The sequence below is a fragment of the Pelophylax lessonae genome, assembly GCF_965119305.1.
Source record: "Pelophylax lessonae genome assembly, chromosome: 12".
Taxonomy (NCBI): domain Eukaryota; kingdom Metazoa; phylum Chordata; class Amphibia; order Anura; family Ranidae; genus Pelophylax; species Pelophylax lessonae.
In genome coordinates this window covers 191,775,377-191,802,088 of record NC_138779.1, presented here as the reverse complement: position 1 = coordinate 191,802,088, position 26,712 = coordinate 191,775,377, and the positions used below count along the sequence as shown (strand labels likewise).

General features: G+C 44.9%; 1 protein-coding gene across 1 annotated transcript in view; it reads left to right on the top strand.

Annotated features, from left to right (window-relative positions):
* The window catches only part of TMEM145 (transmembrane protein 145), a 218,499-nt gene that overhangs the window by 154,749 nt on the left and 37,038 nt on the right, over positions 1-26,712 (top strand). Inside the window, exons 5-7 of the mRNA XM_082273591.1 lie at positions 1,125-1,226; positions 4,117-4,201; positions 15,649-15,720. Coding sequence (XP_082129717.1) covers positions 1,125-1,226; positions 4,117-4,201; positions 15,649-15,720 — 259 coding nt within the window. The remainder of the gene's footprint in view (positions 1-1,124; positions 1,227-4,116; positions 4,202-15,648; positions 15,721-26,712) is intronic.

The window sequence follows — 26,712 nt, the reverse complement described above, 5'->3', positions numbered from 1 at the left end:
CTACGCTCCAAATTCCTTTAAAGAGGTTGTCACTATGTCTGCAAATTCAATGTGTATTAGCTGCAGATTGAGGGGGGGGGGATTGTTTCCAGCAGCCCCCTCCTAAAGAATGTCTACTGATTAACTCAGTGCTTTTGTCTAAAATAGGACAGTATGTTAATAGAGTCTGAAACTATTGATAAGCATGTTAATGAGCTCACCTGGCTGTAATTACACAGTCATTGTTCATGTGGTATTCTCAAAGTATATATAAGTGTGTGTTTCTTGCAATAAAAGAGAAGAGAGTTACTCTTGATCAAAAACCTCACTACAGAGCCTTGTCTCGTACTTGGGGGGGGAATTATTGATGTGCTTCATGTATGGTGGATTGGAGTGGTCGATAGCTGTCCGGGTGTTCGGGAGTGGATTATCCTAGACGACTGTAACCCCTTTCATAATTTGGGGTGTCGTAACAGCCGATATTGCCGATATTTCAGGAAAGTGCTTGTACTGGAGTGATGCCTGCAGCTAGAGGCATCACCCCGGTACCGGCGTCCATAGCCGACAGTCGGCTGTCTTGTAATGACAACCGATGCGGCTGAGAAACTGCTCAGCTGTCATTACAAGAAGTGGGAGGGGAAGTCCCCCGCCGCCTTCCGCGGCTCGCCAGGGTCTCCTGTCCCACCAACCAGCCTGCACGAACCAAAGACCCAATCAAAGCCGCATTCGCCTTTGTTTGGGTCTCCATGGAAACCCGGAAGTGATGTCATGACATCACTTCCGGGTACTGTCTGGCGCTAGATTAAAAAAAAGGACAGCATTCAAAACAGCCAAACTTGGTGTTTTGAATGCTTTTAAGTGCAGAGGAGGGGCTTGGGGTCTTTTGGACCCCATATACCTCCACAAGGGATAAAAATAAAATAATTTTTTTTTTAAATGTACGAAAATATTGGCCGATACCGATATGCAATGGCCAAAATATCGGTATCGGCAATGAAAAAACGATATCGGTCGATCACTAGTTCAGATGTGGTTAATCTTTTTTTCCATCATTTCATAGGACTCATCCACACTGTGTTGTATGCGTTGGATAAAATCCAATTTTCTAGTCTAACTGTGTACCCATGTTGGTCTTCTTTCTTCAGGTGACAAAAGAGAATGGGCAGAGCTACTTGAGCTGCAACAGTGGGCGGAGCTTCCGGTCGGTCCGTGAGAGATGGTGGTACATAGCGCTCAGCAAGTGTGGGGTGAGATATTATGGACACCACATACTGTACATTCTGAGTTTAAGAAACAGTTCACTACACACTAAGCTAACTTAGGCACCTTAGATTTGGGTGCTGGGGGGGGGGGGGGGGGTTGAAATGCTTGCTTTAAAGATAGTCTTGGATCATACCGGCCTTCCCTGGAATGCCACCAGACTTCCAAGATGTATTAAGTGCTAGGCACCCAATCTGACAATTCACAATGTGGCTTTTTGTGCCTAGGTCACCAGGGACCTACTCATCAGGTATTAGTGTCTAGGGGCAGATAGTACAGGCTAGCGCTAGCCTATAGGCTACTATGATTTATCTTAACCACTTAAGCCCCGGAAGATTTTACCCCCTTCCTGACCAGGGTTTTTTTTGTGATTTTTTTACTGCGTGACTTTAACAGACAATTGCGCAGTCGTGCGACGCTGTACCTAAACGAATTTGACGTCCTTTTTTTCCCACAAACAGACCTTTCTTTTAGTGGTATTTGATCACCTGTGCGATTTTTTTATCATGCGCTATAAACAAAAAAGAGCGTAAATTTTGCAAAAATAACAATATTTTTCAAATTTTTTTATATGAAATTGCCAAAAAAAAATGTAAAAAGCAAAATTTTTTAACATTTCCGGCCAATTTGTTTTATGCTACCTATGTTTGGTAAAAAAAAAATCACAAAAAGCGTATTTTGATTGGTTTGCGCAAAAGTTATTGCGTTTACTAACTAAGGGAAAGATTTTTGTAATTTTTGGTGTTTTTTTTTTTAACGAGTAATGGCGGCGATCTGCGATTTTTTTTGCGGTACTGCGACCGATTGCGGCAGACAGATCGGACCCTTGACTGACATTTTTGACACTTTTGGGGGTACCAGTGACATTACTACAGTAATCAGTGCTATACATATGCACTGTTACTGTAAAAATGACACTGGGAGGGAAGGGGTTAACTGTATTGGAGAGGGAGGGGTTAAGTGTGTTCTACGGGCGTGCTTTCTAACTGTGATGGGACATGGCTACTAGTGTAAAAACAGAGATCAACGGTTCTACATAGTAGAACCGTCTGATCTCCATTTTTACACAGGGGAGAATGACAGGCGGCTTGTTTACATTAGCCGCCTGCCTTTCTCCCTTCCCCGAGAACGATCGCGAGTGACCGGAGGACATCGGGTCTGCCGGTCACACGCACTGACTTCTTAGGGAACGAGCCGGGGCGGGCGCGCGCCTCAGCGGGTGCGCGCTCGCCCGCTATTGGCTCACAAGCCGGTGACAGGCTAGTGACGTATATATACGTCACTTTGCCTGGCCGGGGCTGACTGCCGCAGTATATGTACTTGCGGCGGTCGGCAAGTAGTTAAAGAATAACTGTACTTTCTGTTTAGTTATCCTTTAAATATCTCCCCTCCAACCCTCCAAGTCTTACACTTGTAAATGCTTCTTCTAAATCTTTGTTGTGTGGCCCGTTAGGAGCCAAAAAGCATTATTACCAAAAGTTTTTGGGTGGCCCGCTAATTGCTGAAAGCTTTATTTTTCTGTCTGTGGGAGAATCCTCAAATATTCATTTGAAAGGGGCATCCACCATTGGGTTGAATAATGAATGGCCTTTACATAGGAATTTGCTGAGATTCTTCCACTCCTGCAAAGAACCAAAGACCAATTGAAGTGTCTAGGTCAGGGGTCTTCAAACTACGGCCCTCCAGCAGTTGAGGAACTACACATCCCATGAGGCATTGTAAAGCTCTGAGATTCACATACATGACTAGGCATGATGGGGATTGTAATTCCTGAACAACTGGAGGGCCATAGTTTGAAGACCCCTGGTCTAGGTCCACAGAGAAAATCACAGAAAAGATGGGGCAACTAGGTGTAAGACAGGGGGCGGGGGTGGGATGGGGGGAAGGGGGCGGTAATACTGTATACCCAGGGCTTTTTTTCAGCGGGAATGGGGGGGCAACACAGTTCCAGCACCTCCAGCACTGAATGGATATAATGGCAAGCGGTTCAGGGTCTATGTCTATTGATGCTAGCTGCTGGGGGATCTATTTTTGCTGGAGGAGATCTATTTTTGTGGGGTGGGAAGTCTATTGTTGCTGGTGGGGGATCAACTGTTGCTGGGGGTGGGTCTTATGTTGCTTGGGGCCAGTTGTTGCTGGGAGGAATCTAGTGTTGCTGGTTGCAGGGAAATCTATTGTTGCTGCTGGGGGTCTATTCTTGCTTGGGAAAGGGGGTATTGTTGCGGGTGATCCATTGTTGCTGGGGGGGGGTCTATTGTTGCTGGCTGCTGGATAGTATATTGGTGCTGGCTGCAGGGAGATCTGTTATTTCTGCTGGGGCTCTTTTGTTTCTGGGTGAAGGAGTATTTTGTTGCAGGTAGTCTATTATTGCTGGGGGATCTATAGTTGCTGGCTGCAGGGGAACTATTTTACTGCTTTTCTTGTTATCATTGACAAATTCCATACAAATTACTTAGTACCACAATTGTTACTTGGTTATGTATTCTCTAAAAGGGGCAGTACTGGGAGGTGGGTAGGGGGTGGAACCAAGGAATGGTAAAGGGGGTGGAGACAAGGGGTGACTCAGAAAGGGGGAGTTCCTGCACCTATTGGGTGAGAAAAAAAGCCCTGGGTATAATTATACTATAATGAGTTTTCTTTTAAAGGTGAGCTCTAGGAAGGTATAGAAGGCCACTACTTTTTCTTTAGTATAAGTCTAAATCTGTGTTTGTACTGACTTCCTGTATTGCACAGTGCGGCCAGTCTAACACTGGAAGCTTGCTGTTAGGTGGGGAGAACAGAGTGATAATAGTGTGTAGAGTTTTTTTTTTTTTCTATTTTATTCTTGCTCTATGTACTGATTATACACCTTCTTGCTAACACTGTTATTCTCTGCAGGGAGATGGTTTGCAGTTAGAATATGAGATGACCCTGACAAATGGAAAATCCTTCTGGACGAGACACTTCTCTGCAGATGAGTTTGGTCAGTATCACCATTTATAATTCCTCTCTTCAGGTTTTGGGGTGCTTCGTTTACAGAAGGGGTAGGAACTAGAATTAAAGGACAGACTGGAGTCCAGGACTCAAATTGACCATTTGATGATTGGTTATCCTTAGTGAGAAATGCGTCAAAAAGGATCAAAATTCATATTATACTGTAAAAGTTGATCCTGGCTCCCTCCCCACCTCTTTAAGTATATGTAAAGCCTAACCTTGTAAAACAATCCATTCTGTTTAAAATAGAAGCACAAATTTGTGTGTAAATACATATATATATATATATATATATATATATATATATATATATATATATATATATATATATATATATATATATGCTCAAAAAATGTAAGGAACACATCAGATCTCAATGGGGAAATCTCATGTTGGATATCTATACTGATATGGACTGGGTAATGTGTTAGGATCTATACTGGTATGGACTGGGTAATGTGTTAGGATCCATACTGGTATGGACTGGGTAATGTGTTAGGATCTATACTGGTATGGACTGGGTAATGTGTTTGGATCTATACTGATATGGACTGGGTAATGTGTTAGGATCTATACTGGTATGGACTGGGTAATGTGTTAGGATCTATACTGGTATGGACTGGGTAATGTGTTAGGATCTATACTGATATGGACTGGGTAATGTGTTAGGATCTATACTGGTATGGACTGGGTAATGTGTTAGGATCTATACTGATATGGACTGGGTAATGTGTTAGGATCTATACTGGTATGGACTGACTAATGTGTTAGGATCTATACTGGTATGGGCTGAGTAATGTGTTAGGATCTATACTGGTATGGACTGGGTAATGTGTTAGGATCTATACTGGTATGGACTGGGTAATGTGTTAGGATCTATACTGGTATGGACTGGGTAATGTGTTAGGATCTATATTGGTATGGACTGGGTAATGTGTTAGGATCTATACTGATATGGGCTGGGTAATGTGTTAGGATTTATACTGGTATGGACTGGGTAATGTGTTAGGATCCATACTGGTATGGACTGGGTAATGTGTTAGGATCTATACTGATATGGACTGGGTAATGTGTTAGGATCTATACTGGTATGGACTGGGTAATGTGTTAGATCTATACTGGTATGGACTGGGTAATGTGTTAGGATCTATACTGGTATGGACTGGGTAATGTGTTAGGATCTATACTGGTATGGACTGGGTAATGTGTTAGGATCTATACTGGTATGGACTGGGTAATGTGTTAGGATCTATACTGGTATGGACTGGGTAATGTGTTAGGATCTATACTGGTATGGACTGGGTAATGTGTTAGGATCTATACTGGTATGTACTGGGTAATGTGTTAGGATCTATACTGGTATGGACTGGGTAATGTGTTAGGATCTATACTGGTATGGACTGGGTAATGTGTTAGGATCTATACTGGTATGGACTGGGTAATGTGTTAGGATCTATACTGGTATGGACTGGGTAATGTGTTAGAATCTATACTGGTATGGACTGGGTAATGTGTCAGGATCTATACTGATATGGACTGGGTAATGTGTTAGGATCTATACTGGTATGGACTGGGTAATGTGTTAGAATCTATACTGGTATGGACTGGGTAATGTGTCAGGATCTATACTGATATGGACTGGGTAATGTGTTAGGAATGAAAGGATGCCACATCGTTTGATGGAAATGAAAATAATCACCCTACAGAGGGCTGAGCTCAAAGACACCCCTAAAATCAAAGTGAAAAAATGATGCAGCAGGATAGTCCATTTTACTGAAATTTCATTGCAGCAACTCAAAATGGACATCAGTAGTTTGTATGGCCCCCATGTGCTTGTATGCATGCCTGACAATGTCGCTGAATGCTCCTAATGAGACGACGGATGGTGCCCTGGGGTATTTCCTCCCAGATCTGGACCAGGGCATCACTGAGCTCCTGAACAGACTGAGGCCTCACCTGGCAGCGTCAGATGGACTGAAACATAATGTCCCAGAGGTGTTCTGTTGGATTTAGGTCAGGCGAGCTTGGGGGCTATTCAATGGTATCAATTCCTTCAGGAACTGGCTGCATACTCTCGCCACATGAGGCCGAGCATTGTTGTGCACCAGGAGGAACCTAGGACCTACTGCACCAGCATAGAGTTTGACAATGGGTCCAAAGATTTCATCCTGATTCCTAATGGCAGTCAGGGTGCCACTGTCTAGCCTGTAGAGGTTTGTGCATCCCTCCATGGATATGCCACCCCAGAACATCACTGACCCACCACCAAACCGGTCATGCTGAACAATGTTACAGGCAGCATAATGTTCTCCACGGCTTCTCCAGACCCTTTCTCGTCTGTCACATGTGCTCAGGGTGAACCTGCTCTCCTCTGGGATAAGCACAGGGGTCAGTAGCGGTGCTGCCAATTCTGGTGTTCAATGGCAAATGCCAATTGAGCTCCACGGTGCGGGACAGTGAGCACAGGACCCACTAGAGCAGTGCTCATCCTGTTCCTCCTTGCAAAAAGGAGCAAAAACCGGTCCTGCTGATGGGTGAAGGATCTTCTATGGCCCTGTCCAGCTCTCCTAGAGTAACTGCCGGTCTCCTGGAATCTCCTCCATGCTATTGAGACTGTGCTGGGAGACACAGCAAACCTTCTGGCAATGGCAAAAAATGAGTAGGGAAAAAAAATTAGTGGCCTCCACCTGTAAAACCATTCCTGTTTTGGGGGTTGTCTCAATGTTGCCCATCTAGTGCACCTGTTGTTAATTTCATCAACACCAAAGCGGCGGGAAACTGATTAACAACCCCCTCCGCTACTTAACTGACCAGATCAATATCCCAGGAGTTTAATTGACTTGATGCTCTACTCTGATTAAAAAGTGTTCCTTTCATTTTTGTGAGCAGTTAATTTATACACTATATTGGCAAAAGTATTGGGACGCCTGCCTTTGCACATAAACATTAATGGCATCCCAGTCTTAGGCTGGTAGGGTTCAATATTGGGTTGGCCCACCCTTTGCAGCTATAACAGCTTCAACTCTTCTGGGAAGGCTGTCCACAAGGTTTAGGAGTGTGTCTCTGGGAATGTATGGCCATTGTTCCAGAAGCGCATTTGTGAGGTCAGGCCTGGCTCGCAGTCTCTGCTCAAATTTTGCCAAAGGTGTTGTATTGGGTTGAGGTCAGGACTCTGTGCAGCCCAGTCAAGTTTCTCCACCCCAAACTCCCTCATCCATGTCTTTATGGACCTTGCTTTGTGCACTGGTCTAAATCATTTGGTGGACGGGGTGGATTATGGTGTGGGGTTGTTTTTCAGGGGTTGGGCTTGGCCCCTTAGTTCCAGTGAAGGGAATTCTTAAGACGTCAGCATACCAAGACATTTTGGACAATTTCATGCTCCCAACTTTGTGGGAACAGTTTGGGGATGTCCCCTTCCTTTTCCAACATGACTGCGCACCAGTGCACAAAGCAAGGTCCATAAAGACATGGATGAGTGAGACGAATGTTTTCAAGCCTGTAGAAAAGCAGGGGATGCCATTCCACGTTCTACCTGTGTTCCAGGAAGGGCGGGACTAAGACATGACACGCCACATCCGCTTCCGGGAACGCAGGTAGAACGTGGAACGGCGTCCCCTGCTTTTCTACAGGCTTGAAAACATTTGTCTCCTTATAAGTGCAATGAGAAGACTATTTTTCTTCCCTACCTACAATACATCCTGAGACTCTGCATTGGGAAAACAGAACCTATCCAGAGGTCTATGGAACATTGTCTTGCTGAGTTTGACTACCTGTAATGGGGGTCAATAATTTCTAGAGAGGGGCTTGTGCATGCGATTGTTGGTGGAATAAGGGATACATATTCACTGGTTTATATGATTGGATGGCATTGGAGGAATTTGAACACTCGCCCGGATTATATTTACTATTATTGGGACTTTTTGAGCACAGCGTTTCACTATTCACAATTTCATTATACATTTAATTGATTTTACTTGGATTTGAGTTTATTTATTTACTCTTTAGAGCCGGTTCACATACAGGCGACCCGACTTGCTGGGGCGACCTGTGAAGTCGCGGTGCACAGCGCGCACCGCGACCTTGGAGCGACATGCACGGACTTCATATCATTGAAGTCAATGCAGGTCGCTCCAGGTCGCCCCAAAGTAGTACAGGACCCTTTTTCTAAGTTGGAGCGACTTGTGTCGCTCCTATTAGAACGGGTCCTGTGCTAATCTATGGCAGGTGACCCACGGCAACTTGTCAGGCGACCAAGTTGCCCCAGTGTGAACCGGCTCTTATATTTTTCTATTATTTACTCTTTATACAATAAGTTTTTTGCTTTATGACACGCTGCTTTTTTCTGTCTGCTGGAAGGGGAACCTCTGCCCCAGTCTCAAGTCTTTTGCAGACTATAACAGGTTTTCTTCTAAGAATGCCCCGTATTTGGCTTCATCCATCTTCCCATCAACTCTGACCAGCTTCCCGCAGACCCCCACAACCACCACCCAGGGTTGTCAGGAAGAGGCCCTTGTCCTCATCAACATGGGGACAAGGTTCTTTGGGGTGGGGGGTGCAGAGCCCCTCCTGCCCCAAAGCACCCACTTCCCCATGTTGAGGGCATGTGGCCTGGTATGGTCCACGCTCACTCGTCCCCTCCCCTTTCCTGATCTGTCGGGCTGCATGCTTGGATAAGGGTCTGGTATGGATTTGGGGGGGGGGGCGTTTTTTTCCCCTCAAAATCCATACCAGACTGAAGGGCCTGGTTTGGAACCTGGGGGAGGGGACCCCCACGCCGTTTTTTTTTCCATTTTAGCGTGGGGTTCCCCTTCAAGATCCTCAGAGCGCAAGTTGCACCCAGAGTTGTATAAAGTACTCTAAACCCATACTTGAGTAAGGTACAAGTGCTCAAAAAGTGACTTGAGTAGAAGTGGAAGTGCTCGATCAAAAAGTGACTTGAGTAGAAGTACTAAGGTATTCAAAATTTTTGTACTTAAGTATTGCAAGTAGTTTTTTTAAATATTTTGCTACTCAAGTACTGAAAGTAAAAGTACAAGTAGTTTTGAAAAAAAAATTGCTTCTCAAGTACTGAAAGTAAAAGTACAAGTACTGTGTTATGTAGTTATTAAAGAAAGAAGTCAAAAGTTTGAACATCATATTGTTTTTTATTATTTCAAATGCAGCTTTTATTTATACATACAGTAGCTTTTATTTTCGTATGCGCTGATAATACACATGTTTTGAGCTTCATGAAACCTGCCATCTACTGTTCTGGCAGTGGTAATTTTTATAATTGTAACGAGTAACTATGCAGCACAAAAAAAAAAAATATCGGAGTAGAAGTTTTGAAATCATTGAAAAAATGTAGTGAAGTAAAAGTGGAAGTAGGAGAAAAAAATTCTACTCTAGGAAAGTACAGATACCGCCTTTCGGTACTTAAGTACAGTAGTGAAGTAGTTCTACTTAGTTACTATACATCTCTGGACAAGTTGGATCATCCTGATCCGACTTGTGATGCGACTTCCATTCAAATCAATGGGCTCCCATCGGGAACCATTGATTATCACATATAAAAAAATGTATAACGTGGCTTAACGCTGTATAAGCAACGTTAAGCAGCCTTTAGCAGCGTCAGATGTTTTTACAGTTCTGACGCTGGTCATCAGAACGCACAGGAACTGGGGTTTTTTTTTTTTTTTTTTTCCAGCTTCAAAAAGCCTATGCCAGTTGGAGCTCCTAAAAGCCTGTGTGTGCACGAGGCCATAGAATAACATGGAGGGATGTTTTTAAGCTGCAAAAAAAACATCTGACGCTCCTAAAAGCAGCTGCAAAAACGCCCTGTGCGCATGAGGCCTTAAAGTGTATCTAAATCCCTAAACTGTAAATATTGGCGCTTATAAGTCCTAAGGCTACGTTCACATGTGGGCGTAGCGGATCACAGGCAGAATCACCGCGATTCCGCCCGCGATCCGGAATCATTGGAAATATCAGGACGCCTGTGCGTTGCCCGTGATTTGCAATGGCACCCTAAACACTGTGCGATGTTGCCGTGATTTCCGCCTGCCGTATTGCGGTAACATCGCACAAACAAAATCGCGGGACACAAGACGCCCAAAAAAGGTACAAGAGCTTCTTTTGTGCGTCATGCGTCCCGCGATTCTGTTTGCGCGATGTTACCGCGATTCGGCAGGCGGAAATCGCGGCAACATCGCACAGCGTTTGGGGTGCCATTGCAAATCAACGAGCAACGCACAGGCGTCCCACGATTTGCAATGATTCCGGATCGCGGGCAGAATCGCGGTGATTCTGCCCGTGATCCGCTACGCCCACATGTGAACGTAGCCTTAGATGTGGTGACTGTTGCATGTCAGGCTAAGAACATTCTCAGCAAGTATAGACATTACCCGCTGATCCTGCCAGAAATGCAGTGTCCTTGTCACTTCCTGTGCGCTGAAAAGAAACCACAAAGAATGTTGTCTAACGTGTGTGAACTACTAGTCCCATCAATCCAATTTGTAATGGAGCTGAACAAAGACAAGCAGGTTAGAAGTCCAGCCTGTGTGACAACCATGACTCCCTCTATAGACAATGCAGAAATGAGTGTAGACATGGAAGGAGGGGAAGTAGATTTATGGCGGGATCACCAGGCAAAACCAAAAGGAAAAAAGCCTGAAAAATGAAAACCAATGCAGCCACCACATCTAAGGCCTGGTAAGCAGCAATATATTACATTTTGGGTTTAGATACGCTATAAAGAATTTGTTCAGATTTATTTTGGCTCCATGTTAGCTGTGATTTTTCTGGAATGGCACCTGACTAGCGATCCGTTCATGTGTGTCCCAGCAAGGCCTGTCTCCCATCATTTAGCGGTACGCTGTCATGGTGACAAACCGAGCGCGGTGCAGTGAGCCAAACCAAACAGCAACATGCATAGTTATATAGCGGAGGCAGCCAGATCGTTTCATGCTGGGTAACTCAGACAGCTCACTGTGGACAGAGATCAGCGTAGTGGAAAGAGAAGTATGTGTTTGTTTTCATTACTCCATTGGTGGCCAAGCTGTTACCCACAGGGGCCTCCGATGAAGTGCCTTTCTCCTCATAAGAGATGAATATGATGCTGCGTTTTCTTATGCTTATTAATAAAGCAACCAGGGAGATAAATACTTAGTGCCGGTTCACACTATAGCGATGTCAGACATCGCATGTGATTCGGAGCACACTGCTCTGCAAACCACATGCGATGTCTGTGCGATGCGACTTCAGCCATACAGATTGTATGGCTGAATTTGCATCACTATCAGACCAAAGACCAGGGTCGTCTTTAACACAGGGCTAAAGGGGCAGCTGCCCAGGGCCCAGTCATTGTTGTGGGGCCCAAAGCAGCTGCCCCTTGAGCCCGCACTGCCCGCAAAAAGTTGACAAGTGCTTTCGGGAGGGCCCAAGAAAATGTTTGCTCGGAGTCCAATCAATATTAAAGATGGCCCCGCCAAAGACGCACAGGACCCTTTTTTTGGTCAGCACCGGAATCGGATCGCATGGGTGTTCACATCTGGGGGTGTTGTTAACATTGTATTGACACCCCCAGTGATTCGCAGTGTGAACTGCCTGAGAGTCGAGTGCGATGCGGGAACCCACAGTGGATTCGCAGGGTTATCGCATATGTGTGAACCGACACTTACTCAAATTTAGGAGAAACTGACAGAAATGAAGGCCCTGTTCTCACCTCAGCGTATTTCAGCTCGTAATGCACTCATCTATGAAGTCTCAAAATGACCAACAAGCAAAATCGCATTTATTTCAATGGCCCCTGTTCACAGCATTTTGCCGCCTGAAGCAAAACGCCTGAGGCTCCATTCACGCCTGGGCGTATCGTCCAAAGGGTAGTAATAAACAGCGCATACTCAGACTGGTCTGAGGTAGGAAGCGGGGTGCCCCAGGGCTCAGTCCTGGGACCAACCCTGTTCAATTTATTCATAAACAGCATTGAGGACGGGATCAGTAGTTCGATATCAGTTTTTGCAAATGACACAAAATTGGCCAGGGCAATAACTGCACAGCATGAAGCAGATATCCTACAGGATGACCTGGACAAAATAACAGAGTGGGCAACGACATGGCAAATGAGGTTTAATGTGGAGAAGTGTAAGGTCTCTTTTTATGACTAAAAACATAAAAGCACAATACACTTTAGGGGGGGAACCTTTGGGGGAGTCAAGAATGGAGAAGGATCTGGGAGTCTTGGTTGATGATAGATTAGGAAATAGCATGCAATGTCAAGCGGCAGCTGCCAAAGCCAGCAGAATATTAGCATGCATAAAGAAAGGGATGTATTCCAGAGATAAGACTATAATCCTTCCACTTTATAAAACTCTGGTCCGACCACATCTGGAGTATTCTGTCCAGTTCTGGTCGCCAGTCCTCAGGAGGGATGTGTTGGAGCTGGAGAAGGGCAACTAAACTAATTAGGGGATTGGAGGACCTTAATTATGAAGAGCGTCTACAATCGCTTAATTGATTCTCCCTGGAAAAGAGACACCTGAGAGGGGACATGATAGAAATTTATAAATACCTCAATGGAGATCTCAGCATAGAAAAAAAAGCTATTCAGTCGCAAGGATTGCATGAGGACTTGAGGACATACAATGCGATTAGAGGAGAAGCGTTTTGACCTCAGGCAACACAGGGGGTTCTTTACTGTTAGGGCTACAAGATTGTGGAATTCTCTACCACAAGAGGTGGTTTCTGCGGGAAGTATGGTGGCTTTCAGAAGACTCTTAGACGTACATCTCAAGGATCAGAACATTCAGGGGTATGAGAGATGATTACGGCCACGCGTGCCTAACTGGATGGATTATTGTCTTTATTCAACCTCAACTACTATGTAGCTATGTTTTCAGGCATTTTGTTTGGTCTTTTTGTAGGCTTTTTTCAGGCTTTTTTTCTGGCTTTTTTTCAGGCGTTTTTTGCAGGAGTTTGGAGGCATTGATTTCTAACAAAAACGCTTGTAATCTGCCAAAAAAGTAGCTCATGTACTTTCTGAGCTTCAGGCATCTTGCTTCCCGCACCGGATGACATTCCATGGCAAAAGATGTAGACAGAAATCAGGTGTGAGTACCCCCCACATGGGTAAAGAACAACCAATCGGGGCCCAACCCAGGGGCTATGGGCATAAATGATGGGCACTGGCCTGCGCCTGTATCCTGCAGAGGTCAACCAGGACAACCAAACCAGGGGGCCAAAGTGGAAATCCACTCTTATAATAGCGTTGTCTCAAAATGAGCAGATAGTTTGGGGTAAAAAAGAAGAAACCCCCCCTGTCAGGGTCCTGTGTGTCCAAGGAGCCGCGTTGCTGCTTTTCATCACTAAGTGACTCAAATCAAATAAAACCAATACCACGGCGCAAAAACAGTGAAATAAAAAAATGTGTATGAAATATACATGGCCCTTTAAACACACCAATAGTGGGTGAAAAAAAAATAAAAAATCAATAAGTGAACAACCCATGAGGATATGCTAATACTTCTAATCACCGAGCAGAGTGAGTCCATATTCCCATACAGCTGTATGAGCAAAAAAAAAAAATATATATATATATATATATATATATATATATATATATATATTTATTTTTTTTTTTTTCATTCCCAAAAAAAGAAAAAAGTCCAAAAAATCAACAAGCATGTATCCAGTGAAAGTCCGTGAAATGTGCTCCTTTATCAGGAAATCCGTGCCGATCTGTGACTCTCATGCAGTGTGGCTGTGTTTCACACCCCAATGTGAATCCACTTACCAGACAGTGTGGACCCCTTGGCAATACTGCATAGGGGTATATCGAGGTCTATCGAACTTTGGCTGGTAAGTCTGGGGCTGATGCTTCCTGGAATCTCCCAATGACCATCACTCAAAATATGGAAGACAGAAAGACTCCAATAATGTAGTACGTTCTAGTTTTATTGAAATGTATAAGAGAAAATTGCACTTACAATATGGCAGATGAGTAATCGCTTTTCATAATAAAATTTAGGGATGGAGGCACCCTGGAGGCTTTACAATCTGTATCGGCGTACAGCACAGCGGCGTGCGTTCCACTTCACTTCCACGTGCCTTTCACTAGTCTACGTCGACGCATTTCACTCCTCCCAGTGGGCGTTATCACAGACCTGGGCCTGTGATAATGCCCACTCGGGGGGCGAAACGCGTCAACGTCAATTCTGGCCCTTCAGCAACGTCACTTCTGATCCTAGTGGAACGCGCTGAAGTGAAGAGGAATGCACGCCGCTGGGCTGTACACCGATTTTCCCCAGTTACGGGATCCATCGGTAGCGGGGAAAACGATCCGATCCACTCTCCTGATGGACAGGAAGTTGAGTGAGGGCTAGATGAACCCCATTTGACTCTATGCCCTCGGAGGACTGGAGTGGCGTCAAACGTCACTTCCGCCCAACGGCCATAAAGGGCCAAGTTTTGTTTTTTCTTTTTAATAAAAAAATTTTTTTTTTATTTTATTTTTTTATTGATTTTAAGTGTAAATGTGAGATTTGGGGTCTTTTTGACCCCAGATCTCACATTAAAGAGGTCCTGTCATGCTTATTTCTATTACAAGGGATCTTTACATTCCTTTTAATAGGAATAAAAGTGATCAACATTTTTTTTTTTTTTTTTAAAGGGACAGTGTAAAAATAAAAAGTAAAACAAATAAGAACATTTTTTTTTAAAGCGCCCCATCCCTCCAAGCTTGTGCGCAGATGGGAACGCATACGCAAGATGCACCCACATGTTCAAACCACACGGTGTTCAAGGCACACATGCGAGGTATTGCCGCGATAGTTCGAGCAAGCGCAATAATTCTAACACTAGACCTCCTCTGTAACTCTTAACTGGTAACCTGTAGAAATATTTAAAGAGTAGCTTATGGAGATTTTTAGGTACCAAAGTTTGTCGCCATTCCACGAGTGTACCCAATTTTAAAGCATGACATGTTAGGTATTAATTTACTCGGCGTAACATTATCTTTCACATTATAGAAAAAAGTTTGCTAACTTTCCTGTTTTCTTATTTTTTTATTTAAATTTATTTATTTTTTTTCAAAAAAATTGCGTTTGTAAGACCGCTGCGCAAATACAGTGTGACAAAAAGTATTGCAACGATCTCCATTTTATTCTCTAGGGTCTCTGTTAAATAAAAAAAATGATATAATGTTTGGGGGTTCTAAGTGATTTTATAGCGAAAAATAATATTTTGAACTTGTAAACAACTTGTCAGAAATCGGCCCGGTCCTTAGGATGCAAGGTAAATTGGGTGGACTTCAGACAGTTGGTATAGAAATGTATTCTTTCTGGATAGAAATCAGTTTATAGGTTTAATGTCCCTGAAGAAGTGATTGTTGTTCCAGTATTGTTAAAAAATGACAATGTTTCCGGGCCAGTGTTATAATGGTTCTTTGTCGTTGTCATGCAGGAATCCTGGAGACGGATATCACCTTCCTCCTTATCTTCATCCTCATCCTCCTCCTGTCCTGTTATTTTGGCTGTGAGTATACTGGGTGTGTGTATTGTTTGTGCTACTTCTTGGATGTGGGATAAAGGCTTTCTAGTGGCATACAATATTATCTGGGTCTGGTGAATTGCTTTTTATTCTACTGACTGCCACTGTAGTGCTTTTAGTTAGCTGAAAGTAAAGGCTAGCCACACTCGAAACTATGCTCTTCTGAGTTACTTTTTTGGATCATCCATAATATATATGTAGCACTGCCCCCTTGAGGACTGCTGAATTCTTCACCTCTCGGGTCCCCCTGGGTTACTTTTAGCAACTGCATGCAGAAACATAACACTTTACTTCTGGCTCAGTCAATGAACAGTCTAAGGGTTTTGGTTGTTTTTGTCGTTTCATTATAAATAGGGATGGGAAAAAAGAAGAGTGGGATACTCCAGAACTTGAACTATTCACAATTGTGAGGACTTCTATCTGGAGATGCAGCCAGGCTGCTAACTTCACCTCGCCACTAGATGAATTGTAGATACTGAGTCTCTGAACAAAAGACTTGGTTACACACTATCTTCAGGGTAACCGCCTAGCACCCCCTTTCACTCCACCAGCTGACACCCATCCTCTGACTACTCTACTCCTAAATGGCCCCCCCCCCCTGGTCAGGCCCTTAGACACAATCCCCTGTACTCAGGATACTGTTTTACCAGGTTCTCCAGTGTCTCAACTCAGCTCTCCTCGACCTCTGGGTTAAGCTCCTTCCTTCTTCACCAGGTCGACTGCCTGTGACCGTACACCAACTGCTGCAGAAGAGGAGGCAGCCGCCACCCTCCTGGGTGGAGGCACTATGGCTGTATATCTACTATGGGTGATCCAATAAAATAATTTAGAAAAGCACAGATCAAGTGCATGGATCTCATCCTTTTTTTTCATCTGACAATAAGCAAGGCTATTTGAACCTACACCCAGAGTCTGGAGATCAAATGGAAGAGCAAGTGTAGAGTGGTGTGCTGGGATGAGAAGTTGCTTTTAGCCTTCTGTTTAATGTTAGAGAGCCAGTGTTGTTCTCTCAAGACTCACGCCCATGTAAAATTCGCACTGTCGGAAGTGGCTTAAGGTTAAAGTGAAACATCACCCTAAAAGGGAAGTTCTTCTATATGTTCTTCCCCCTCCTCTGCCTTGTTAGTTTTTTCGGGAGGTGCTGAGCAAGAACCTAGTTTTCTCAGGTACCCACTTCCATTTTCGCTAGAATCCCTAGGCGATTTCACCAGAAGTTCTCCACCCCTCCCTGCCCATAACTTCCTGGGACAGGCCACAGGTCCCAGAAGGCTGCGGGGCCAACTACACAGTGCAGCATTGCTTGTGCATGCACAATGGTAAGTCGGCTGTAAAGCCACAAGCAGGCCCGGACTGGCTATAGGGCTCACGGGGCATTTGCCCGGTGGACCGGGGTTCCACCAGGCGCCTTGTCCTTGTGGGGCCAAAGCTGAGCTGCCCCTAGAGTCCGCACTGCTCTCCCAACCTCTCTGACCATTGTCCATTATGTTCACAGCCGGTCTTTGGGGCCCAAGGGCAGAAACCAGAGATCAGCTGACTTGTGACGGACAGGGGAGGAGCTGGAAAAGGTCTCCCCTGTGTGAGCCGTGACCAGGCCTGGACTTGGACAAAAAACAGGCCTGGGCATTTTAAGACAGAGCAGCCAATTCCTCCAGGGGGCAGCTGGCGGCAGGACACCCACAGAGCCAGTCCACCACTCTGCAACAAAAACCCCAACTGCTGCCCCCACCTCCCATCTACTGCTGTTCCCACATTGCAACTACTACCCCCTCCCACCAGCCCCTGCTCACAGACCTTCACCGCCCAACTACTGACCCCCAACCTTACAACTACTGCCTTTCTACCCACCTCACCAACTACCACCCCCTCCCTCAACTGATAGACCCCCCCAACCCCCCCAAATACCACCCCCTCCCTCCACTGACAGACTCACAACCCCCCCCCCCCACCCACCTTCACAAGATCTTCATGCTACAGCGGCTGTGAAATCATGTATCCCCTGTGTAACCTTACTGTTAATAATGTTGACTCGTGACTGTGTCCCTGCTCGGCTGTCAAGGTGCCCGTGCTTGTGTCCTGCCTGTGTCCCCACTTAATATTTGGCATGTAAGGAGTTAACTGAATTCAGTTACCTTTTTGGGTGCAGCTCGGCTTGTTTTGCCTGAATCTGGCACATGCGCAATTGCTGCAGAGGATACAGATCGAATGCTACACTGGTAGAGGACACATAGGCATTGCTGCACAGCGGAAGGCAAGCAGCGAAGTCGGGGCTGCATCAGCCCTATCTGGACTGCGGGCCGCTACCCTTCTTTCATTGCTTGCCCCAGTCACCAACCTGCCAGGACATGTAGCCTGCCTGGTGTGCCCTAAGGCCAGTCTGGCCTGGTGGGAAAGCAGGAGAAAGTGGCATACTTGTCAATAGGCCCCTTTAGTTTCCATTGTTTTCAGTAACAAGATTTCAGATGACCGTCTGCTACCCACTCTACAGAAGATCATGATTTGCTCCTTCATCTTCTTTTTAACATACATTATGCTGTTAAGCAAGAAAGAATCCCTTGGCGAGTTAAATCTTATCATTAGGAGGAGTGCTGTGAAAATCTGACCATACATGGAACAAATTTTGCTGGTGATCCGGTCAAATTTGAGCCACATATGGACCTGCCGGCATCCTCCCACCTGACATTCTTCGACCTTCAAGTAGCCGGGCAGAAAATTGTCAGCTGAACAACCACTGCATCCAATCAGATGCAGCCAGTGTTTGGGTATTCTGACAGTTGCAGGCTCCCAATGTTAGATATAAAGTAGCCAACAAGAGAGATTTATAGGTATTTGGTGTGGATATCTAGATGTCAGTGACCTTTGGTCATGAAAGGTTTAAATTCCAACTGCTTGGAGTTCCCAACTACAGTACTGATCATTGTCATTGAATCTGGGTGGATCTACTGCAGGGGAGGACTGGGCAAGGGGGCATGGGGGCAATTGCCGAACCCCCCCCCCCCGGGCCGCTTTGATGCCCCGTAAAAGGCTGGACCACTTCTGCCACTGACATACCTAAACAATTCCTGGTGCAGAGAAAAAGTTCCCACTGTTGACCTACTGAGTGCGGGATGAAGACAAAGAGAGAGCGCAGGCCAGCATTGATGGTGTAAACTGTATCTGGGTAGAGGCCGGTTCCATGCCCCACTGGAGTCTCTCCTCCCCCAGGCAGCCCCGACCAAACTGTCCCAGCTCCCTCCAACTGCCCCCTGCTGACCAGGAACCTGAATTCCACCAGTGAGTAGAGAGTTCCTGAAGCGGAGCTTTAGCCTGGAATGGGGGTCAGGAGGTGGCTTGGAAGATGGGCAGTGGGAGGGGGGCCAAGTCACTGCACCATGGGCCTCTGGTTTGTACTTGCCCCCTGGGCCCAAAGTTGCCAGTCAGCCCCTGCTCTACTGTTAGATCATATCATACTGTCTGCAATGGCTATTATAGGTTCCGAACTTAGACTGAAATTTTATCTAAGAATATGACCTTCCAGGTTCTAGAAGGCTAATTCGGATATTGCACTCAAAGTTTGTGTCTCTATGTAGATAACAGATAGTGTGACTGCTTTTTTTTTTATGACCGAATCTTGGTTTTTTGGTTTCTCCTTTAAGAAATCCAATATCTTTTTTAGGATTTCAAAATTTGTAAGCCTCCATCCCCTCTATAAGCTAGAATGACTTCGAAAAACAAATACTTCAAGACTAGAGGGGTGTTATGGCAGCACGTCAGCGGTTTATCATATAAATCCCGGGTTTGTCTTAACAGTAGAGCGCTTGTGAGCCAGATTTATCTCCATGACTTTGATGTTATGGAGGCACTTAGATCTGTTTCCTATTTACATGTAAATGAAGGTAAGGGTCGATCAAATGTTAGCTCTCTGCAGATATATGTTCTGCATTATATTGCCTTTTCCTACTTTAGCAGTGCATGTTTTGCAGCTCTCTTTACAGAATCAAAGATGGAGGGCAGTGTTTTCTTTTAACGTTAAAGTGAACCTCGGATATGTCCATGCAAGGCTAAGGAACAGGCTCACTTTTATTCTGGTATCCAAAGCCAATTACTGTATTATCCAAAATAAAAACACTTTATTAGAAAAATGGCAACATATATCTCTGAGAGCACATACTGTAAATCAGGGGTCTTCAAACTCTGGCCCTCCAGTTGTTTAGGAACTACAATTCCCATCAAGCCTAGTTTACAATGCCTCGTGGGATGTGTAATTCCACAACAGCTGGAGGGCCGTAGTTTGAGGATCCCTGCTGTAAATTTTCAAATCGCTTACAAATGCATAGCTCCCAACCGTCCCTGATTTAGAGGGACTGTCCCTCATTCGGAACAAAGTCCCTCTGTCCCTATTTCCTCCTCATTTGTCCCTCATTTTGGTCTGATCTATATAGTTCTATATAACATGCATTACTTATCTATCAAAAAGTGCTAAACCCTTCATTCAATTTCAAATTCTAAATTGCTGCATTTGTCAATTTCAAAAGCCTATATAAAGGAATAATAGTAATAAAAAAGCACTTGTGGGTTTAACCAATCATTTTTTGTGTAGAATTTTCAATTGGGGGGGGGGGGGGGTGTTATGGGCATAGTGGTGTGCAGCCTACTGCATTAGGGTGTGCACCCCAAAGCGTAAACACACTTGCGTGTGTGTTTATCTACATATACTGTATATGGCGCCGACACATTGATCTCCCTGCCGACACAGTGAAAGAGAAGTGCGTCAGCGCTTCTTTTACAGTAGAGCCAGTAGGAGAGAGATCTTTCCCATTTCTCCACCCGCACACATAGCTGTAATGCTAATGCGCACATGACATCATGACATCACTTCCGGGTTTTTTACACTAGAGCTGTATGCGGTTTTGACAGGGTCTTTTCTTCGGCGGTCAAGCAGGTAGGATGCCCGGGTCTCCAGGTGGGAAGGGAGACCCGGGCGAGCCGCAGAAGGCGCATCTCAGCCGCATCGGTTGTCATTACAGAACAGCTGACCGTCGGCTCTGGACGCCGGTACGGGGGTGATGCCTCTAGCTGCAGGCATCACTCCGGTACAGCACTTTCCCGAAATATCGGCAATATCGGTAACCTCAGGGGCCGATTCCGATAGATCGGGGAAAGTGCATATCGGCCCCTGATATATCGGCATTGCCGATAAACGGTTAAACCCTAGTTATTACCCTCCCTTGCTCTATCCAAAATAAAAAAAATAGTTTTGCCTATAGTTCTACTTTAAACTTGACAAGAGCTCCTCTAACACAATGGAATCAAGCTAAAATGTATACTTTTCCCTGCCAGCAGTTTATATTGCCCACTTACACCACAATAGTATCCGCTTCCCCATTGTGTTCAAGTAAAGCAAAACTAGATTTGGTCAAACACTTCTTGGTTTAACAAGGTCATGTCCACATAAAAACTGAACAGCAACTTTGAATCTGAAAATCACAAATTATATACAGTATATGTTATTTATTACCGGTACAGCAGTTCACACATATATATATATATATATTTTTTTTTTCTCAGAAAATAGGTACAGGAACTCAGCCACGAACCCCCAAACCCCCCCTCTCCCCTCCCCCACACACACACCCTACAAACCGCATCACTTAGTGGGTGTGGTCACATTTCACTAACAGTAGGAGGTCTTAAAGGGGCATTGAATATAAGGAGTTTATTATGTACAGAGTGCAGAGTTTGGGGGGGTTGCACACAGAGTGCAGAGTTTGGGGGGGGGGGTTGCACACAGACTGCAGAGTTTGGGGAGGTTGCACACAGAGTGCAGAGTTTGGAGGGGTTGCACACAGAGTGCAGAGTTTGGGGGGTTGCACACAGAGTGCAGAGTTTGGGGGGGGGGGGGTTGCACACAGAGTGCAGAGTTTGGGGGGTTGCACACAGAGTGCAGAGTTTGGGGGGGGGTTGCACACAGAGTGCAGAGTTTGGGGGGGTTGCACACAGAGTGCAGAGTTTGGGGGGGGGGGGGTTGCACACAGAGTGCAGAGTTTGGGGAGGTTGCACACAGAGTGCAGAGTTTGGGGGGGTTGCACACAGAGTGCAGAGTTTGGGGGGGTTGCACACAGAGTGCAGAGTTTGGGGGGGTTGCACACAGAGTGCAGAGTTTGGGGGGGGGGGTTGCACACAGAGTGCAGAGTTTGGGGAGGTTGCACACAGAGTGCAGAGTTTGGGGGGGGGGTTGCACACAGAGTGCAGAGTTTGGGGGGGTTGCACACAGAGTGCAGAGTTTGGGGGGGGTTGCACACAGAGTGCAGAGTTTGGGGGGGGGTTGCACACAGAGTGCAGAGTTTGGGGGGGTTGCACACAGAGTGCAGAGTTTGGGGGGGTTGCACACAGAGTGCAGAGTTTGGGGAGGTTGCACACAGAGTGCAGAGTTTGGGGAGGTTGCACACAGAGTGCAGAGTTTGGGGAGGTTGCACACAGAGTGCAGAGTTTGGGGAGGTTGCACACAGAGTGCAGAGTTTGGGGGGGTTGCACACAGAGTGCAGAGTTTGGGGAGGTTGCACACAGAGTGCAGAGTTTGGGGAGGTTGCACACAGAGTGCAGAGTTTGGGGAGGTTGCACACAGAGTGCAGAGTTTGGGGAGGTTGCACACAGAGTGCAGAGTTTGGGGAGGTTGCACACAGAGTGTAGAGTTCGGGAGTGCGTTACGTACATAGTGCAGAGTTTAGGGGTGCATTAAACACACAATACAGAGTATAGCCTTCTTCCACAGCTGCTTATCTCTGCATTTCCATCCACATCTCGTTTTCACCCCTCTTCAGCTCTGACCTCTGCATGCAACCCCCTCTCCACTGCTCCATCTTCTCCCCACCTCTCTAAAAGCCCCACTATCTTCCACATGTCTTACTTTTGTTGCTGTATTAAGCTGAAGTACCCAGTCGGCTCTAGTACTCCCGCACACTGTATTTGGCTCCGTCTCTCCCACACTCGGAGAGATTATCCAGTGAAGGGTGTAGGCATCTACATTGCACCCCGGGCATCCGCATCTCGCTGTCAATTGTAAACACTGATGCCAGAGTTTACAAGTAATAGTGGTGAGCATGGAGGAATTTTGGATACCATCATTTTTTGCGATTTCACATGTGTGCTCAGTTTTAGGGCTTAACATGCTTGGTATCTATTTACTCGACACAACCTAATCTTTTAGATTTAATTTTTTTAAGAAAATGGGTATAATATTGTGTTTATTTGCACTAAAATTAAAAAAAAATGTGTTTTTTTTCCCTGAAAATATGCGTTTAATAAATAACCGTGCAAATATTTTGCAACATAAAAAATTGCAACTACCCTCATTAAATTCCCCAGGGTCTCTGCTTTCAGGAAATAATATATAAATAATAATATATAAAGTGCTGTGCAAAAGATTTAGGCAGGTGTGAAAGAAACCCTGAAAAATAAGAAAGCATTCAGAAATAGAAGTGGTAATAATTTATTTTTATTAATTAACAAAATGTAAAGTAAATGAACAGAAAGAAATCCAAATCAAATCAATTTTTGGCGTGACCACCCTTTGCCTTCAAACCAGCATCAGTTCTTCTTGGTATACTTGCACACAGTTTTTGAAGGAACTCGGCAGGTAGGTTGTTCCATACATCTTGGAGAACTAACCACAGATCATCTGTGGAAGTCGGCTGCCTCTCCTTCTGTCACTTCATGTAATACCAGACACACTCCATGATGATGAGATCAGGGCTCTGTGGGGGCCAAACCTTCACTTCCAGGACGCCTTGTTCTTCTTTACACTCAAGATAGTTCTTAAAGCGGAAGTAAACCCATCGATTTAACAGTTTGAAAAAACAGCTACGTTCCTGGCACACCGAATCATCCAATGGCTGGTGTCATAACTGGTCACATGTGCAACATCAAGGCAGTTGAAGATTAAACAGATGGCAGCTTCCTTGCCTGAAAACGATAGGAGGGTTTACTTCCATTTTAATGACATTGACTGTATGCTTGGGGTCATTGTCCTGCTGCAAGATACATTTTGGGTCAATCACATGCCTACATGATGGTATGGCATGATGGATAAGTATCTGCCTGTATTTCTCAGCATTGAGGACACCATTGATCCTGGCCAAATATCCAACTCCGTTTGCAGAAATTCAGCCCCAAACTTGCAAGGAACCTCCACCATGCTTCACTGTTGTCTGCAGACACTTATTATTGTACTGCTCTCCAGCCCTTCACCAACAAACTGCCTCCTGCTACAGCCAAATATTTCATATTTTGACAATCAATCCAGAGAACTGGCTGCCATTTTTTGCTGCACCCCAGTTTCTATGTTTTTGTGCATAGTTGATTCGATTAGTCTTCTTTCCATGTCCTATGCACGAAAACATGGGAACTAGGCTGCAGAAAAGTGGCAGCAGGTGCTCAGGACTGATGAGTCAAAATTTGTCCCAGAGGTAGGTACCTGCTCCCCCCCCCCCCCCAAAAAAAACAAAAAAACATTCCAAATATTGGAGAGAAGGGGGGTTGAAAGGCAGAACTTCCCCTTTTGGGTCAATTTCTGCTTTAAAGTAGTACATGCATTGAAACCGCACTGCGCCCGGATCACATGTGAATCACACAGGAATGCAGAGCGTGTTTCTGTGCAATTCATGGTGTGAGCTGGGGTTTTATTGAAGCCGATACTATGCATTTGCATGAGTATCGGAACTCATGCACCGATACTTAAAACCGATACCCCCCCCCCCCCCCATTGTGCTCCCTTCCCTCTCCTGCCGGCTGCTGCAAGGGGATGTGTCACAATAGAGAACCAGGAAGGGGTCGGTAAATATGTAATTTACTCGCTCCTTCCTTTTCTGAATGGACAGAGTCATAGTCAGTGACATTGTAAGAAAATACAATAAAATGATAAAAAATAATACAATTAAAATACCAAAAAATAAAAACTACTGACACCAGTGGATGAACTTCCAGGATCGCAAAGGTCACACTTGCAACTGGGCCCTGGCATTCCACCATCGCGGGGAGGCCCCAAGATGGCAGGAAGGGGGCCCACTGCAGAACTTGTGAAAGGGTCCCGCTGCGGGACTGTAATAAAGGGCCCTGCAATGAGCGTAAAGGGCCCCAGGATCAGTGGGAAGAGCCCCAAGCTTGATGGAAAGGGCCCCGGCCAGGGGTCCGGGGGGCCCTTCATGGTTTCTTTCACCGGGGCCCTGAAGGTTCTACTTACGCCTCTGTTGGGAGTGCTGTGTTTCTTCATCACTTGGTCTAATCCAGGTGGTAATTGTACACAGCACACTGATAGATGATAGAGACCCCCCCTCTCTGTTCCTCCTCCTCCTCATCTTGATCTCCCTAAATGCCAAAAATGGGTGTCAGTAATTGGTATTGGCGAGTACTTAAAAATATCGGTACTCGTTGCTAAAATAGTGGTATCGGTGCATCCCTTGTGTGAATTAGCCCTAAAGGCAAATAGACTGCACTTTGCAGTTGCACTAATTTCCCCCACAGCCTAGAAAATGTGGTGAAGCTCTGCTGATCTCCATCATTCAATCACGTGCAATTAAAAATGCTCATTTTAATTTTCCTTGCACCTGATTTGTTTTTACAAATTGAAGCTTCACCACATTACATTTACTAAGGAAAATGAGTGCAAATGTACATGCAAAGTGCACAGTCTATTTGCTTTTAGAAAATCCACCCCATTTGTGTTTTCCGTTTCCATTTGTAAACATTCACTTCCTTTTTTTTTTTTTTTTTTTTATCTGCATTTTTAGTTTTAGTTTTACTTTTATTTTTATGATTTCTATTGTTCATTTCCATCCCATGATCTACCACTTTTCAATCTCCGTTTTTAGCCCCCGTTTTAATTTATTCATTCCCATTCTTTATTGGCAATAACTCTCTTATCCATATCTTCACAAATCCGCATCTATACTTTTCACTGAATCCCTTTACCCCTCTGTTTATTATTATGTTATTTTATTAATCTTTGGAATCTTACAGAACGTTTCCCCATTCACGTGCGATTAAGTAAACTCCCCCCAAAAAAAAGAAAAAAAAAAGAAAAACCCTGTAAGACAAAGGCATAATGAGCTAGTATACATTTCATTGCATACTAGCTCATTATAAAATACTTACCTTAAAACGAAGCCCCCGCAGTGCCGCCCGCTCAGCGACAGGACGGCCAACATGTTCTGGCCGTCCTGCTTCCTGGTTCGCGTCCTCCGGACATCTGATTGGCCGGAGGCGCGATTACATCACTCCCGTGCATGCACGCGGGAGGCACGTATTTTTCTGCCAGAGAGAGCGCTCCTCTCATTTTTTTTTTTAATTGACCCCTAAATGCTCCTACTGTTTGCAAGGACACATAGGCTAACGTGGAGGGGCGTTTAGATGCAGAAAATTAAAAAAGCCAAACGCCCTTAAAAATTGAGTTTTTGATGCCCAATGTGCATGAAGCCTAAAAGCCTTCAGCCGCTTGCAGGTGAACACCGCCACCTTCTGGCTGCAGTGTTCATTTGCAGCTTTCTCTATTTGGTTCAACTGATACAGTTGTAATATTAAACTAGAAAAAAAAGTTTGAGACAAACTTTAAGTTGGCTTGAGAAAGCCTGACCAGAAAGTTTGAAAAGTTTAGATCGATCGATCGATAGATAGAAAAGGTTTGAAGATCGATCAATAGATAGAAAAGGTTTGAAGATCGATCAATAGAAAAGGTTTGAAGATCAATCGATCGATAGAAAAGGTTTGAAGATCAATCGATCGATAGAAAAGGTTTGAAGATCGATCGATTGATAGAAAAGGTTTGAAGATCGATCGATCGATAGAAAAGGTTTGAAGATCAATCTATAGATACAAAAGGTTTGAAGATCGATCGATAGATAGAAAAGCTTGATTGAGTCTAATGGGATTTGGAGCTTGGGTCATCTGAACATCCTGTCAATGAAAGTCTATGGGCATTTTTTGGGTTTTAATTTTAATTTTTAGGAA